General features: G+C 43.2%; 1 protein-coding gene across 5 annotated transcripts in view; it reads right to left on the bottom strand.

Annotated features, from left to right (window-relative positions):
- The window catches only part of wdfy4 (WDFY family member 4), a 44,576-nt gene that overhangs the window by 17,199 nt on the left and 10,253 nt on the right, over positions 1-17,124 (bottom strand). For 3 of the 5 annotated variants that reach the window (XM_030441354.1, XM_030441355.1, XM_030441352.1), the window contains 34 exons: positions 16,897-17,087; positions 15,147-15,877; positions 14,037-14,130; positions 13,349-13,563; positions 13,150-13,253; positions 12,683-12,911; positions 12,401-12,477; positions 12,080-12,298; positions 11,731-11,909; positions 11,410-11,641; positions 11,055-11,206; positions 10,866-10,977; positions 10,586-10,776; positions 10,319-10,471; positions 10,116-10,189; positions 9,618-9,779; positions 9,402-9,496; positions 9,205-9,301; positions 8,869-9,071; positions 8,013-8,179; positions 7,818-7,937; positions 7,561-7,734; positions 7,322-7,480; positions 6,730-6,856; positions 6,440-6,591; positions 5,995-6,233; positions 5,765-5,898; positions 5,460-5,651; positions 5,261-5,370; positions 2,811-2,888; positions 2,216-2,407; positions 2,051-2,126; positions 1,737-1,951; positions 34-182 (listed from right to left, as the gene is read on the bottom strand). In XM_030441354.1, coding sequence (XP_030297214.1) covers positions 34-182; positions 1,737-1,951; positions 2,051-2,126; positions 2,216-2,407; positions 2,811-2,888; positions 5,261-5,370; positions 5,460-5,651; positions 5,765-5,898; positions 5,995-6,233; positions 6,440-6,591; positions 6,730-6,856; positions 7,322-7,480; positions 7,561-7,734; positions 7,818-7,937; positions 8,013-8,179; positions 8,869-9,071; positions 9,205-9,301; positions 9,402-9,496; positions 9,618-9,779; positions 10,116-10,189; positions 10,319-10,471; positions 10,586-10,776; positions 10,866-10,977; positions 11,055-11,206; positions 11,410-11,641; positions 11,731-11,909; positions 12,080-12,298; positions 12,401-12,477; positions 12,683-12,911; positions 13,150-13,253; positions 13,349-13,563; positions 14,037-14,130; positions 15,147-15,877; positions 16,897-17,087 — 5,794 coding nt within the window. The remainder of the gene's footprint in view (positions 1-33; positions 183-1,736; positions 1,952-2,050; positions 2,127-2,215; positions 2,408-2,810; positions 2,889-5,260; positions 5,371-5,459; positions 5,652-5,764; positions 5,899-5,994; positions 6,234-6,439; positions 6,592-6,729; positions 6,857-7,321; positions 7,481-7,560; positions 7,735-7,817; positions 7,938-8,012; positions 8,180-8,868; positions 9,072-9,204; positions 9,302-9,401; positions 9,497-9,617; positions 9,780-10,115; positions 10,190-10,318; positions 10,472-10,585; positions 10,777-10,865; positions 10,978-11,054; positions 11,207-11,409; positions 11,642-11,730; positions 11,910-12,079; positions 12,299-12,400; positions 12,478-12,682; positions 12,912-13,149; positions 13,254-13,348; positions 13,564-14,036; positions 14,131-15,146; positions 15,878-16,896; positions 17,088-17,124) is intronic. The other 2 variants (XM_030441353.1, XM_030441356.1) reach the window with 1 other exon arrangement.

Raw genomic sequence — 17,124 nt, 5'->3', positions numbered from 1 at the left:
CATGTTGTGCTGTTACTGCACACATAGCTGTACCTGCTGGGGTGGTGTTGCCTGCAACAAACGTCTCCAGCAGAACTCAGAGTGAATCCCTCACACAAGAGCAGGCTCTCCTTCCCGAACAGTAACACCCCCTCTGTTACTCTCAGGCCGCTCACCATCACTACACACATCTTAGCTTTTACCTACAGAGAGAGAGGAGAGAGATACATTAAGACCCATGTGAGAGGCACCATACACATCAGCGCTTTTCTCTCCCGGGATATGACATGGCAGCAACGAAGGCACTTCAGGCTTTACTTGATTGATCATTTTAATCACATATTTTAATCATTATTAAAAAGACACAGTTGAACACTTCATTATCAGAGCTGATTGATGGGGAGGAGAAGGACCAGCCCCCTCTTTCCGCCATGTGACTGTGTCTTTCATCCAGCGCCAAAGTGGACCCACATGCTGCTTTCAGCTCTCGCTGTAGCTAATGCTAACTGCATAGTGATAATGTGCGGCTAATTCTATTGTCTCCCCTCATTTCACAGCGAGTGTGTGCACCTGGCTGTCTCTCTGGTTTGGCCCCTCTGCAGGCCCTCTGGGACACAGCGCCCAAAAACCATATGGGGCCCCCAACATACCCGCAGGCCCCTCACAATTTATTCTAATCAAATCAGACTCCCTACCCCCAGACACAGAGTCACACGCTTGGTGCAGGAGGAGGCCCTGCCTGACCATTATTAGGAGAATTAATCACTGCCACCCACACAATAGGAAACCTGCTAAGTGATCAGAACCTCTTGTCTGAATGCACACATAGAGACACGCTATGATGGATAATATCACTTGTCATGTGAAAGCGTTTAAGAGGAGTCAAGGTGAGTGAGTCTCAGACACAGAATCGTTACATTGAGCTATATCACGGTCAGATTTTATGGCCGTTTCCATCGGCGAACACAAACTAGCCTCAGGCCTACTGCTCCTAACAATGACTAGATTTCAGAAGAAAAACTAGTTAAATTTATTGTTATCAAAGATTAAATAACAATAAACTTGTTTCCTTATCTCCTGGCTATGCTCTGGACAGATACGCGTTATCAGTCTGTGGGTGATTTAGCTGATGATGGGAAGGAGAGAAAAAGGAGGACTTTTATTGACTGAGAGCCTAATGTCAGACCATTGATTTCTCCCCACACACATTACTGTCATAATCACACTATTGGCGCTGGCAAGCTAATTATGAGTGGATCTCCCTTTGTGTGTTACTGTGTGTGCTAGCCTGTGTGTGTGTGTGCATTTTTCAGAGCTAATGACTGTGTTCATTTGACAGGAAGCTCAGCAGGACTCTCACACTGAACCACTGCAAGACAACAGGACGCACTTGCACACATCACACACTTACTAAGCGGATGTAAGACAGCTTGCATCACCTCCTACTGTTTTTATTAATACTTCTGTCAGAAACATTAAAAGCCGCGGCTGGTTGCCGGAGCGATGAGAGTCCCTGTCAACATGTGCACTGGTTTCTAACTCACTGGAAGAATGAGAAGAGCTGAGCTGGGCCTCGACATTAAAACATTACACTAATGAGGAAAGATGAAATTCTGATAGCAGCGCTGGGCTATTGGAATCCCTTAGTCTACATCAGATAATTATGATTGTGAATATTAGCATGGTGAGGAAGGAGTAGTGTTTAGGCATGTTGTTTTTAGCACAGCATACCAACACACCCTACTGCGCTACACTACCTCCTCTCCAGGGTGCAGCTCCTGTAGGATGGTGCGTATGTCTGGGCAGTCTTGTGTATGGGAGCAGGGTTCAGGGGTGGAGGTGTCTGGTGGACCCTCAGTGTTGGTAGGCGTCTCATTAAGAACAGGGAAGAAGGTTAGACGGTCACAGTCCTGTCCTGCCTCCTCTTCATCCTCCTTTGCCTCTGCTCCAACCTCACATAGGATCTTCGGCTCTGTTACAAAGGAAACAAATGTCCTCACTCAGCTTACATCCAAGACCCTGTTTCTGGTACATGTATTTTAAAAAAGCAACAAGCAACATTTTTCTTTACCTTTGTCACTTTCTGTTCCATTTTTGTTATCTTCGGACGGGCTAGTCCTTAGACCCATATACAGCGTCCCTAGCACCTGTTGTCACAACATATGACACGACTGAAGGTTAGCATGTATACTGATTGAACACTAAACAGGACCCTGGTCTAAGTTGAAGGTCTTACCCGTTTGGATCGTCTCAGGGCCTTTCTGCGGATGCGTGCTCTGGTCCGGTTGGGCCCTTCAGCAGCGTCTTGCACCCAGTTTCGGCTAAGCAGCACACCTGGGCCGGGGCCAAACACAGCCCTCTCCCTGAGCAGCTCAGCCTCCACATGCAGCCATTTGGAACTCACTCGCTCCCACTCACTTGCTCGTAACTGGAGTGCAGATATTGGCCCAGGATAGAGGAAATAAATGAGACAGACATAAACATTATTAGTAGAGCTCCAACGATAAATTTGTTATTCCTTTGGTTGTCAACTAATATATCAATTGGCAACTATTTTGAAAATTGCTTTTCATTTTCTGGATCTTGACTCCCTCTGTGACAGTTATATCTTTGACTTGTGGACAAAATGAGACATTTGAAGACATTATATATTTTTCTGACATTTTACATACAAAACAACTAACTACTGATCATTCAAGATCTTTTTTTTTTTTTTTTTTTACAGTTTAATCAAATCAAATATTTAGCTGCAGCCATAATTATTATACATGCAATTTTGGCTTTTTATTTACATTTACTTAAGCATATAAATGGTAACATTTCTGTCAAACCTGTAAGTGGCTTGTCCTCATATTCTCGAACATGCTGTGGCCTCTCTGTCGATGTGACTCCATGTAGGACAGAAACTCCTACAAAAAACACGGGAGTAACCTGATGTTTGCAAATGAAAAGAGCGGGTGGCACAATCGCTCTTCCTCTACCTCATATTGCACACACACAACACACATCATGTTCACAGAGATTGTATATTCATAATGGTATTGTTGTTTCCTCATGCAATTACAATGCATTCATACAATTACATCTGTTCTAAATTGCATTCACTGGGCAAAATAAGCTAGTGGCTACAGTGGCTTACAATAACCCTGTCTGGAAATGTAATCATTTGTTGGTGTGATCTAATTAACATAAACATTAATATCACTGAGCCACGCCACAGTCAAGGGCAAGGTAAGTGTGTGAGTGTGTGTGTGTGCCCTTATTGTTTGCGAGTGAGTGTGTATGTTTCGATTAAAAGAGAGAAGAAAATAAAAAATGGAAAAACCCAAAACAGAGCCGTATTGACACCGCAGGATGCTCGTGTTCAGCAGACACACTGGGATCATATTCTGACTGTTAACTGCTTCATTAAGCCCATCATCACAGCAGTGCTCGCTGGGAGACTAGTGAAACAACATGTGTCCATCCTCACAGCTGACCCAGGAAAGCCATTTAATTGACTGAATGAACATGCAGTAACTCTTTATATCGAGTCTTATTTACAGATGCTAATTCTGTGTTTTGATTGCAACAATTGATTCTTGGTACAATAAAAAAACAACAGCTTCTGTAACACAAGATATGCAAAAATTCAACAGCATTTCAGAATAAACCCATGCGTAAAAGTTGACGACAAACTTTGACAGGCTCTCCAGAGAATGAAAACTGTTTTTCTCTAAATGACTGACTGCCGATCCAAATGAGAAGTTGTGCAGAGAAAGAAATAAAGGAGTAATTTGAGGGGAGATTATAGAAATATTATAGACAAAAAAGAGAGTAATAATGAAGTTTGCGAACTAGAGCCGTGTTGCGACAGATAAACAGCAAGTCGGCGTCATCATCGCCTAATTTCATTCCTTCATTTGGACAAACATAAGTAATATATAGCATTAATTACCCTATTTAGCAGATAGGAACCTCATTGGCTTTTTAAATGCTGCATTAAATACATAACTCATCTCTTCCCTCTGCAATTAACATCAGAACATCACACTCATTTCCATTTTAATGACTTCCCAACAATACGCCACCTTTGATGATAAGGCAACATAATGTCAACTTCATTCTGGGCTGGCAGTGAATGTGTAATGAACTTAACGTGATCATTAGTGCTGTTAATTATCTTTCTAATATGAGGACACAGATATGATTATGGAAACTGCATTCGCTGATGAAATAAATCTCTAGAAGGATTGCACTGAAGCTTGACTGAGGACACAGTCTGCCTATCAGCCTCTGTATTCTCATTCATTACCTACAGTAGGCTTTAAAACTCTTTTTGTTCAATAAAAGTTGATATCTGAGACTCAGAAACTATGCTCAGTGTAGAAATACATTACTGTGGCTCCAGTGACTCCCCACAAGCTCATGACTTGCCCACCAAAGGTCATAAGTTGATGATCCAGAAATTAATTAATGACTCACTTGTTTCTTCATGATGATGAATGGAAAATGAGGAGGCCGGCTGACCACTACTGATCACTTGAATATCAGTTTTATGAACACTCGCCGCATGCTGCAACCTACTCAGAGCAAAGTGGTGCAAAAGAGAGGGAGCAGGCAAACATCCCTCCCTCTTCTCTTCTGCCTCTCAGACGGAAAAAACAATTCATCACCCTCTCTGATAGCCTGTCAAAGACTGATATGATAAAGAATAACATCAAATGAATAATGTTTTCATCAGATTGGTACCACTATAATTGCCAACCCGATTTCTGTCGGCAAAGAGTCGCGCACAAACAAGAACACACACACTTTGTGGGGGTGAGACAGACACACAGACGCGGTAATTTCATGCCTGTGTGCCTGAGTAATATGTCCCCGCTCCCTGCTCCAGATGGCTCGACGTCTTAAGCGTTGTGGGGGAACTAATGATGTGGGCCACGTGTTTCGGGGGGAAAAACAACAATAAACGCGTCTTTAACCTTCAGCAGCAAACAGTGTGTTGTAGCGAGTGTTCCCATGGATGGGCCTAACAGATATCAATTACTATGCCCACTCAGGGGCAATCAGCTGTGATAATCCAAATCCATTTAAAGAAATAATCAAACACCCCCACAGGGCTGGACGGCCCACAGCACAAACACAGCAGTGACTTTGGGATGAGTGTTTGGGTGCAGCGCTCTGGGATGCAGAGGCACCTGGGAAAAGGTAACGACTCCACACACATCTAATGGGACAGCAGTCATGGGTACCTCTCTGTCCCGTCCTGTGCAAAAGAACCAAACACTGAGGGATTTACCTCTACTGTTACTGACTCTTTGCCATGTATGCCCAAAGCTGAGCGAACAGCACTGCTGATCACATCAAATGTCTTCTGAGAGCTGCTGGCCACCTTCTTCTTCTGAGACTCTGAGATGACATAAAAACAAAATTTAAACGTCAAGAACACAAAGGTAATATTCAGATATCTCCTCTTTCTTCATTAATTGACAGCTGACCTGTATGTAGCAGCCAGGCTTTGTGGGCCATCTCCTCCCAAAGAGGGCTGATGTCAGTCATGCTGACACACCCCGTCTCCCCTGTGTGGCTCGCTGAGATCTCTATCTTACAGGTTTCTTCAAGTGTGTGTTGCCTCTCCGTCATGACCTTTGACCAGCAGGCCTCCACTATGGACACTAGTTCTCTGTCATCTGGAACACACACATTTTTTCTAAACTCTCAAAGCAGTAAAACCTCCACAGACCTAGAAATATATACAAAAATATCAGGTTAAAGTGATTAATGTAAATAAACGGTGACATACTGGCCCTCATACCTGCCGTAATGTCTGCTCTGTTGCTGAGGCGTGCAGAAAATCTGGCTTTGGTAGCAAACACATGGGACGAGGCTTTCCTGTTGTGCACTTTTTGTGCCGCACATCCAAATCCTTCGGGGTAACTACAAAGAAAAGGATTATGGTGTGAATTAGCAGTGAATCCTAATTTCAACAACATCGTTGTTTGTACCTGCATGTAGATTTAGGTTTTAGGTTACCTGCCAGATCGTATCAGTAACAGACAACGAAGAAGGCAAGTAATGAAGTTCAAATTTGAATTGTAGGTTGCCATGAGAACATCCCAGCGTTTCATGAAGGTCTGTAAAGCCCTGATGACCTCTTCCTTTTCTTCTTGGGAATGTCTCGGTTGAGACAAGAAATAAAGCAGGACTTTATTGGTGCACGAGTAGAGGGCCGACACTGTCTTCTCTTTCTGAGTTTGACCTTTCTCCAGAGCCTACAAGTATAGAGCAGAGTAACTGTTATGAGTTGGCTAAAAGGAACTATCTCAACACTAACAGATTACTTTTCATTTTGATTACAAATTATCAGAAGTTTGCATTTTTATTCATTCCAAATTGTGAAAACAAATGTTTCCAACCCATGTATCATGAGATCTGTGTATAGTGGTGTATGAACGTGTCTCTCTATGCATCCACTCACCACAACAATCTGGTCTGCGAGGAAGTTGAGCAAATTTTCAGAGTCTCCCACTATTGTTCCACTGTAAAGTTTCTGCAGTACAGTCCTACTGAACAGCACCACGTTCTCCATCAACGTGCCCATCTGTCCTTCGGGCTTCTCACTCTGGCAGTCTGAGAGAAATAAAATAAATACTTTTTATTAATTTCATTTCAGCACATTCAGATGAGAGCATTCTGTGTTTGTTTTGTTTTGCGTGGAAATGGTTAGACCAGTTTAAGCTATGAGGAAATAATGCATTGTAATTATACCCTGTGAGTTAAGATGAGTGTTGTTTTCTTCCTCATGGCTGAGCATGTGAATGATGTCCATGACAAACTCCAGCAGTTCAGTCTGGAAACTCTGCTTCTGTCCCAGCGATGCACCATCAGGGGAAAACTGTGACATTTAGGCAGTTAATTAGTTAGAAATCCTGACTGACGCCATTACTCCGTTATACTTGACAGTGAGGGGAACACCTTCTCTCATGTCTCAAGTGTGGGTGTTTGTGGTAGTGTGTGTGCATGCAGGTAAAGCTTTAAAACTGACAGCTGATAAGCTGTGAAGACCTCTACAGAAATCTATAGTATTAGGCCTGTTGGTGTTCTCTCCCTCCTAGTGGTGAACAATTTTACCAGCAGAAACTTGGCTCTGCCTCATTTAGTAACTGAGCAAAGAGTGGCACCTTCTGGAGAAATAAGAGTTTTGCAGAATAATAGTACAATTAAGAGCATTTTTTCAGTGGGAATGCATGTTGTTGATAATACTATGTATGTGTTGTCTGTATGTTGATATTTGAGCGTGATCCTTAAAGTGACAAACCACAGTAAATAATTGGCTGAAGTTATGTGTTAGTGCTTTTACCTCCAGCAGCAGACTGAATGGATGTGTGTTGGTGTTGGCAGACACATTAAGAAGACTGTCCATCAGCAGAATACGAATGAAGTCGCACACCGGCTTCCTGTTGGCTTGACTCTTGAATGTGTCGTCACCGTCACTTGTTAAGCAAGGCTCCACCACACCCTGAAGGAAGTGAACAAACCAGCCAGTGAGTGAAACCAGAGAGGTGAAAGCTGTTTCATAAATCCAGAAAATACACAAACCTCTGAATCGTCTGGAGGATAAACAACTCCGGCGAGAGCATGGAGGAACTCTGGTGCTGCCCACAGTGGGTCTCTGGGCCGTAGGTTATGGAGGAGACAAAGGAACTGCATCACACTTGCTGGGAGCTGAACCTCCGATAGTGCATCAGTTCCTGACATGTACTTTGTTGAAGGCTGTTAAAACACCAAAGAAAAATGCATTAAACATGATCAGTTGTGGTGATAAAAACTAAGGTGTTTGGTTATTCTGTTCTTACCTGAGTGATGAGGACTTTAACTAATTCCAGTAGTATTGTAGCAGCTTCAGCACAGAGCTGCTTAGCAGGACTGTCTGCCTGGCTGTCAATCAAAGACTGTAGGGCATCATCCAAATGCACCTGTAGATGACAAACAATAAGGCATTATGACAGTGAAGATTAAGAGGATTATTTAAAAGATGAAAACTTACTTACATCTCCCTCTGCAGTGTGACTGGCCTTCCTCCCCAGCAGCAGAGCAGCCAGGGCTTCATAGACCTGAGGCAGGTGAGAGTGTCTGACCAGCAGCCCCTGTAGAACATCAAAGCCTGGACACGAGATGCTGGAGCACTCATACGACCAAGAATGCGCTCGAAGATTGTCTGGCAAGGCACGGCAAAAAAATAACCAATGGGAGTTGTTTTTGTATTAAAATAAGACGCTTAAAATATTGTAAGAGAGCCAGACCAACACATCAGTCTGATTTTATTGGCTGTTACTGGCCTATTGCAATTATATCAGAGACAGATTGATACTGGTGTATATTTTGACAGAGATGCACTGATATGAAAACTCGCTTCTTAAGGAAAAATGATTGGGGTAATTTAAAATGATTACATATTGAGAAGTTTATTGCGTCAGGACACTAATGTCATTTTGGCCGTTTCATACAGTCACAAGTGCTTGATAACCAGATTAGATTAACCAGATCATTTTCTATGTATCGATATTACATTGTTCCCTAACAAGTGTATCGGCACCAGCCCCAAAATTCAAGGTTTTTTTAGGCTCTAATTCTGACAGAATTAAATCTTATATTACTGTGAATTTAAGATGTTGAAACACATTACTAAAAACATTATTTTCATATTAATTTTCATATTAAAGTAATGATGAAGTTTATGGGTGCAAAATCATGTTAACTGCTAATCTAAATTATTAAGAATGAGATGTAAAACAAAACCCCCAAATTACAGAAATTAACTTAATAGCATCATATTCTGAGAGAGGCAGAGTAACAACATTGAATTATTTCCCTGCTTTGCTCTAAGAAATTATTCTCCTTCCGTACCCATGAAAGCAAAAGGTTCCTCCATGCCATCGACGAGTGTTGCTGGGAGTACACCCTCTCTGAAGCCGCTCAGCTGGCTTGGACTTGACAGAAAGTGTGTGAGCAGGACGAGGCCCAATTTCAAGGTGGAGGGGTGAAGGTGGGGCTGAAGGAAGAGCAGGAACCAATCCATACCCAGGGCATCGAATAGGACCTTCTGACCACTAGTGCAGAATTAGAACATGATAGATTAATTAAATTCAGGTTCATCTTAAGACATTGTGTCACATGGAATACTGGGAAAACATGCTTTCATTCTAGTTTTGGTTTAACTAAATGGAAACAGATGCTTCTCACTCTTTTATTAGAAGGCTGTCTGAGTTGAGGATTTCACAAAGAGAGAATAACATCTGGTTACGGATCCAGATGAGGCTGGCAGGATCAGAACTCGAAACTACAGAAAAAAGAAGAAGAGTCTGGGTCAACAGGGGTAACAGCTTGTGTTGTCTGTGAAACATGTAAAGTCCTGTATAATATATGACTGTGTGTTGTACCTGGAGTATCCTGTGAAAGATCACCGTTAGATATGGTCTTGCCTTCATTTGTGTTGCTAAGAGGAGGGAGTGTGTAGACCAAGAAGAGCCCAAGTCTAACAGGGGGGAAAAAAAGACAGAATTTAAGATTAGAGTTATCCCTAAAAATGTAACTGATCTGACATCTGCATGTTAAAATTGTATCACAGGAGTTCTTTTTGGTGGCCTAGACTGTACCTGCTGATGTCCTGAGGGGTGAAGTCAGTTTTTAGAAGGGATGTGATGACACCAGAGATGATCTTGACCTTCTCAATGGTCACAGCAAGATCAGAGAGCTTGAATAGTAGCTTCGGTAGCAGGCCCATACGGTGCATGACCCCTGCATTCCTGCTGTCACTGCTGAGAAAACAGAGAGAGAAACAGGCAGAGCATTAATATCAATCACAGACGGAAAATCTAATTGAGCAATCCATGCAAACGTTCAGTCATGCTCATCTCTTCAGCCCCTATGACTGATTCTGTTGAACATTCCTTTGACTGTACATTCCTCTGATATTGATGACAAGCTGCTACAGATGTTGACAGAACAGCCGATAAGGCCTGTCGTCTACCCCGAACAAGACCCTCTTTTGTTGTGTTATATAACTCATTGGCCATGTGAGTTAGAGGTAAATTAGATTAAAAGCAACAACATATTCTGTGTGGTCTGGTCATATGCTGATGACATGAAGTTACCTTGAGGATTTCAGGATTTCAGCAAAGTGGTTCAGAACTGATATATCCAGATTATCTGACGTTTTCTGCCACACCTGAAAACAAGGAATAATGAGATAGCAACATAACTCTAACAATTAGCTTGATGTAATTAAATGTTACAAATAATCTAAGGGTGGACATGACCCATTTTCTTTTCCTTCTGCTAAAATCAAGATGCTTACCTCCAGGTCACACAACAGGGCCTGGAAAGCAGGTGTGTTCTGTAGACAACTGGACTCAGAGCTAAAGTCCACTGAACTCGAGAGATACAGAACCAACTGAAAGGTTCTGGAGCTGACCAGGCTGCTCTTCATCTTCAGCAGGAATGCTAGCAGCTACAAGAAGTACATTATTTATAAGAACAGATCACAACAGTGAGGTAGGATATTTTGCTGTTTGTTTATAAATAATGTGCAGCTACTCCTGTGGTTATACAAGATCCACCATACCTTGTATCCATTGATGCGGATCATTTCCTGCTGCATGGCAGGATTGGTCTCCAGCACAGAAAGAAGAACTTTAACAGCTGCGTAGAGGGAGCTATCATCTGGCGCCATTGCAACTAGACTGAGAACAACTGCAGGCCCACCGACATACAGAAAACCACTGGATGCACTGTTGGGGGTGAATGTGCGCACACCTAGAACCAAAAAGGCCTTGTGTTTCCAAATGTGATTGCAAGTAACAATTAAAGTGCCAATACATGTTTCAAAATAACACTTTATTCACCATAATGTCCAACCAGGGCTGCTCCTATTGTGCGAGCTGTGCCATTCAGGTGCTGACTGATGTTTTGAACTAGGAGCACAGGGGTGCAGTCATCACGAGATGTTATCCCCATCTGCAATTACACACAAATGACTGTTACTTTGTCAATCAGAACAGCAAACACATTGGTTCAACATGGACTCACCTTACCTCTTTAGCAATCAGCCTGCAGTCCACCTCATTGTAGTCCTCTCGGATCTGTGCAACAGTTGTTAATGTGGAAATTGCTGGGTTAATGCCAAATGAAATCCTCTCCTCAGGAACCAGCCTGACAGGGAGAGACTCAGCATCTGGATCATGGCCTGGACACAAACAGAAACATATATACAAACATATATACAAAACAACCTCATCTTATTCTAGGAGCATATAACTCATTAACCACAGGGATATATAATTACAGGTTTAGCATGTATTATGTGCTTTTATCCAGGATGACTTACAGTAAGTAAACAAAGCCTATTGTATAAATCTGGTTAAACTGTTGCAAAATCTTGTGACTCACTTGTTTTGAGCAGAGCCAGGAAGTTACCCACATAGGCCGTGCCTTGTGTGTACATGACACACACAGCCTCAGGGCTCAACGCCTCTTCAAACAGATAAGTAGGACCAACACGCCACACTAGAGCAGCATGCTCCTTCCAGAGAGCTGGAGTTCCTATCAGTCCATACACATCAATCACAGCTGTGGGGTCCATGGAGACATACTGACCAGGGAATGGCTGAATGTACCTCATCTGATAGAGAATGAAAGGGCTTGAATGAATTTCTAGACCTAATGTGGCATTTATTGTCAGTTCAATCAGTCGCTCTCTCCTTGTCTTACCTTTCCTGTTCCCACTGCTTTGCCGTTGAAGTAGGCTGAGACCAAACAGCTCTTCTTCACATCTTTGGCCATGACCACGGTCAGGTGGTGCCACTGACCTGGAACCAGCATGCTGGAACAGCGGAACCTCAGAGATGTAGGCAAAGAAGTGGGGGTGCAAACTTCTGGCTCCATCATATCTGTCAAACAAACATATGGTAAAACATACCATAATGATATACAGTCACACTTTAAACACACTTAATAAGTAACATCCGACAGTTGAGAAAGCTGGAAAGGTAACAATTCTTCCAATTTCTCAATAATCAATAAATGATATGCTCAGTTCAGCAAAAGTTATGGCTCTAACCCAAGTATGTGAACGCTTCCTCCTCTGTGGAGATAACCAAACAGCCATCATAGGCTGAAAAGGAGATAGACAAACAGATGTACTGCTGTTCAGTCCGGGACATGTGGCGAACCACAGACAGCAGACGGATTGGGTGGGAATCACAGGCCGAACTGAACCTGTTGATCTGGAACCAGCAGGAGAATGACAGCCCAGCTGAAGGGGGGAAGCCCCGGCAGTCTAAAACATGAGAGACATGATTAGACGTTGTTTTGTTTTCAGAGTAAATAATAATAACAACAATAATTATGTGAGTAATAAACATTTAGACTCCTCACTTACCTCCTCCAATTCCACCCGTTGAGATTGAATCAGCGGTCACTCCTTTCACTGTGGCCAAAGAGGGCAGGAAGAGGCAGCTGCAAAGTAAGAAATTATTATTTTAGTCAGGTTATTTTTGCAGCACATATGTTATATAATTATTTTATGTATAACACAGATACAATCTGACATCAAGGATAGATAGTGCTGCAACATTCAGTTCCAACTTATCATCAAGTCTCGGCTATTTGTTACTGCAGAAATACAGCGAAACCAAAAAATCAAAATCAAACAAGGACTCACCCATAGCCATTCTCGCTCATGTCAAACTCTATGAAGGCAGGTGAGGCAGAGACTCGGTGTGGTCTAAAGGTGCGTGGTGATGTCATGGACACCAGACTGATGATCTGGTGGACCGGGATTGGCGACCCAACTGAGGATTCACTGCGAGTTGTGGCCTTTAATAAGCTGAAGGTCCTCTTTAGTGTCTTTACTGGAGATCCTGATGAGGCACCTGCCTCTGTACTGTGACCTTGTTTGGACAACACATCACAGATTGTATACAAAAACAATCAAATGTATCATTTTCAACATTAAATATTTGTTCTCGATTCAATTGAATGTAATTCTATAGCAAATCATTGTGTTCCGTTTTTATTTGTGTTTTACACAGCGTCCCAACTTATTTGGATTCAGGGTTGTAATATCCATCAGTGAAAAGCAGGCATAACAGAAAGATTAACAGAAATGAAAACAAAACAACTCTTTACCATTTGAAACAGGAGCTTTGACCCGTGGGAGACATTCTAGTTGCAACTGTGTGTCTGTTTTGTCTGTCAAGCACATGAGAGGGTCCCCTAAACACAAGAACTTTCTGAGGAGTAAAAGGTAACAAACAGATGTCAGCGACAAAATATTGTGTATTCAGTTTTAAAAGCATGTGTGAACCTCAGAGACTGACTGTTTCACCTGAAGTCAGCCCGTGTGATGGCCTGGGATGAGAGCTTCTCCAAGATCCGTGTAACAGGCAGATGTAAAGGGTGGTTTGGAGCCATCAGCATGTGCTGACAGTGTGTCAGGAGAGTGGAGACCAGCCTCCCTTCACACATTACTTGGCGGTTTCTCTCAGATTTGACCATAGCCTGGATGTGGTGTGCCAGTGAGAACTGGACCTCCATAGAGAGCTGTAAAACAGGGAAAGTTACTCTTGCTGGGGCCCTATTGTGTATTGGGGTGCACTCACACTTGACCAGGTTGCTCTGTACTGTGCCAAAGCATGACTGTGCCTCCTCCCCAGTCTTCTGCTGCCCTGCACTCACACTGCTCCAGCTGCAACCGAGCCTGGGCACAGTTCACTCTTGTACAGATGTCATCACGTTGTAACACGTTCACAGCACAATGGACAACAACACAGAAAACATTACTAACATTACTGACTTTTTTGTGGCTTATGTATGCAACCGAACCGTGCCGAAGCACACCTCTTCCGACTGTGGAAGTATACTACGCTTGAGCTTGGTAGGGAGCGCTCAAACTAGTGAAACAAAATGGACTTTGGGGGTCAAACGTGCTTTGGCACAGTACGAATGACCTAGTGTGAGTGTGCCACTAAATTGCATGCAACATAAGGGAGTATATCATGTTCCTAGAAAGGTACCTGTGGGTCTTCAGGGGTAAACACTGACGGAAGGAGAGTCATAATAACTCGGATTGCTCCTGGATGAAGAATAACATGATCACAGTTGAACCTACTGTGAGCCAAGCAAAAAACACAAAACAAATGGTAAAAACATTTACATAGCACCATACAAGACATATGACCATGCCACACACACACACACACACACACACACACACACACACACACACACACACACACACACACACACACACACACACACACACACACAGGCAGACAAACATCACTATAGGACTCAGTATCTTGCTCAAGGAAACTTTGGCTACGTTCACACTGCAGTTAAAAGTGACCTGAATCCGATTTTTTCGCTCATATGTGACCCATATCTGATTTGCTTTTGACAGTGTGAACAGCAGAAGTCGCATTGAATCTGACATTTTCTAATCAGATTCAGGCCACATTTAAATGTGGTACTGAATCGGATACGTATCGGATTTTTTTAAATGCGACCGCAATCTGAACAGCCAGGTCGCATTTAATGTGACTTTGACGTCATTCTGACCCGCGCTGCACTGTTTTGTAAATGAATGACAAATAAAGTTGATTGAAAAAAAAGTGTGCCACAGGCGGGAGCGAGCGGGAGCCATGAACATAATCAAAACAAACATGGAGGACAGCAGTGAAGCAGGCGGCCAGTGGAGGGACAGTGAGGTTTTAGACCTCATAAGTATTTGGGGGGACGCTTCTGTGCAAGTTAAACTTGAAGGTTCCTATCGGTTGCCATTGCCATGTTCGCTTCCGTAAACACCGCTGTGGCGTGATGTCATCAATGATCAACTGCGCATGCGGGTCACTTCAGGAGCGTGAGCTGTTCACACAGCAATCCGTAGACAGGCCGCATTTAAAGAGGTAATGTGAACAGCCAAACAAAAAATCGGATTTGAGCAATAAATCGGAATTGTGCATTAAGACCTGCAGTGTGAACGTAGCCTTTGACATGCAGGCTGGAGTAGCTGGGAATCAAACCAACCATATAGGTCACTAAATATTAATTAAGATATAACGATAGAGGAAATTCCTCTTGCCGGAATATGAGTTTGACACCTGCAACTGGTTAGAAATATCTACCTGTACTGAGACTCTGTGTTGACTGTGGAAATACTTGGTGCTGGGTTTCTGGATCTTCCCTGTGTGTCCTCTACAGACTGCAGGCTTGACCCCAGGTGGACAGGAGGGGAGCCTGAATACAATCCTTCAGGCCCTGCTGGTCCATTTAGTTTCTCTTTATCTCTGTTAGGCCCATCCTCTGGCTCTTGTCCCACATGTAACTCCAGAGAAGAATAGGTCCCTGTGGCGAACTGGTCTAGATAGGAGAGCAACCTTACACATGTCCGAAGATTGACAGGCAGATTGGGCTGTGGTGTGGTGGAGGGAGAGGAGAGAACTTCAGCGGCCTCTGCTAACTCAACAAACTGGTGGAAGCTCTTCCCAGGAGACTGGTTGTCCTCTCCAGTCTTGAGACAGGAGCCCTCCTCTCCATCAAACCTCTCTTTCTCTGGGATTTCTGATTGGAAGCAGCCCAGCTGGAACAGAGCCTCCCCCAGCCTTTCATAAAAGCCACCAGTCTCAAAATGGTGTGCATTCACAGTGTGAAGATGCACAGCCAAAGCCAGAATGTGGAGAGTGAGAAGGAGGAGGTCCAGCAGCGATTGATGCCCCAGGGACTTCCACGCGTCTCCCTCAGGAGAGTCGGACAGAGCTCCTTCCATGTCGATCACCAGAGACAGCAGCCCGGTGAAGCCCCCTGCTTTCCTAAAGGCGTCCCAGCTGTTGGGGCTCTCCAGCACCTTCAGCACAGACTGAAATACAGAAGAAAGAGTCAGACAGATCATTTGAACAGTGTGAATGTTGAATCAGCAACACAATCATACATACGGTATGAAGAAGCAGATTCTGTTTACTATATTTTAGGGAGAATGCATTTTGATAGACTCGACAACTATAACTCAAAGTCTCAGCTTTTAAAAGCATCTCCGTAGTCAATTAAAAGATGTCGTGAAAAATAGATGAAACATATAGATATATCATAAATCATTTCAGGTAACTAGTTTTTGGAGGTGAGCAAAATCATATTAGCTTTATTCAATTTAGAGACCTAATCCATCAGACAGGTAATGTGTAAGGCAGAACGCAGAGGGAAATATGATTAACTGAAACTGGAGTAATCACAATGGCTCTTAACACTTGCCAACCCAGGTCGTACCCAATCTGATTGCCACCTGCTTTAACCGTGTTAGCACAAGCAACACACACACACACACACACACACACACACACACACACACACACACACACACACACACACACACACACACACACACACACACACACACAACACACTCACACACGCTCTCCTGTATACATACACGAACAAGCACACATCTACACTCTCGCACACATTCAATACACACAATATCTGCAAGTAAGTGCTCTTCTTGCTGCCATCTATAAAAACGGACACATACAGTGGGTGTGTAACTTAGTTAAGCTTAATCAGATCTCTGTCCCATTCACTGATCTGATAGAGGTGGTAATCTTGAGCGTGCCACAGCACAAGGCTGCTCGTCTAATCAAATCGGTCCAGAGTTAACAGCTAAACCTGTTTTAGCAAATCAATCTGCATTTGTCTGTAATGTAATCAGGGTCCCACATGCTAGGAAAATAAATTCACTAGTTTATAATGTTTTAAGTGCATTACAATTTGTTATGATTTGATGTAGAGTGAAGACAACATACACTGTTCAGCTGATATCACGGCATATCCGAGCGATACTAGATGTGTGTGGGACTGGGTGCATGTAACATGTGCAGTTAGTACCTGCAAAAGGTCCCTCTTCAACCTAAGTTCCTGCTGTGTAGAGGAGCAGAGGGCTCCGATGGCTGTGCTCATGAACTCCTCAGGGTTAATCTCAGCTAGCTGCTCCAAAATGCTCAGAGTGGGACCTCGATACTGATCCTCATCCAAGAAGATCTTTATGTAGGGAACCATTCCAAGATCTCGAACTGAAACTGGTATACACATGCAAAAATTAGGCAGACAACAGCA

The sequence above is a fragment of the Sparus aurata genome, chromosome 15 (genome assembly GCF_900880675.1).
Source record: "Sparus aurata chromosome 15, fSpaAur1.1, whole genome shotgun sequence".
Taxonomy (NCBI): Eukaryota; Metazoa; Chordata; class Actinopteri; order Spariformes; family Sparidae; genus Sparus; species Sparus aurata.
The sequence above is the reverse complement of the archived record's forward strand: the minus strand, read 5'-3'. Positions and strand labels throughout refer to the sequence as shown.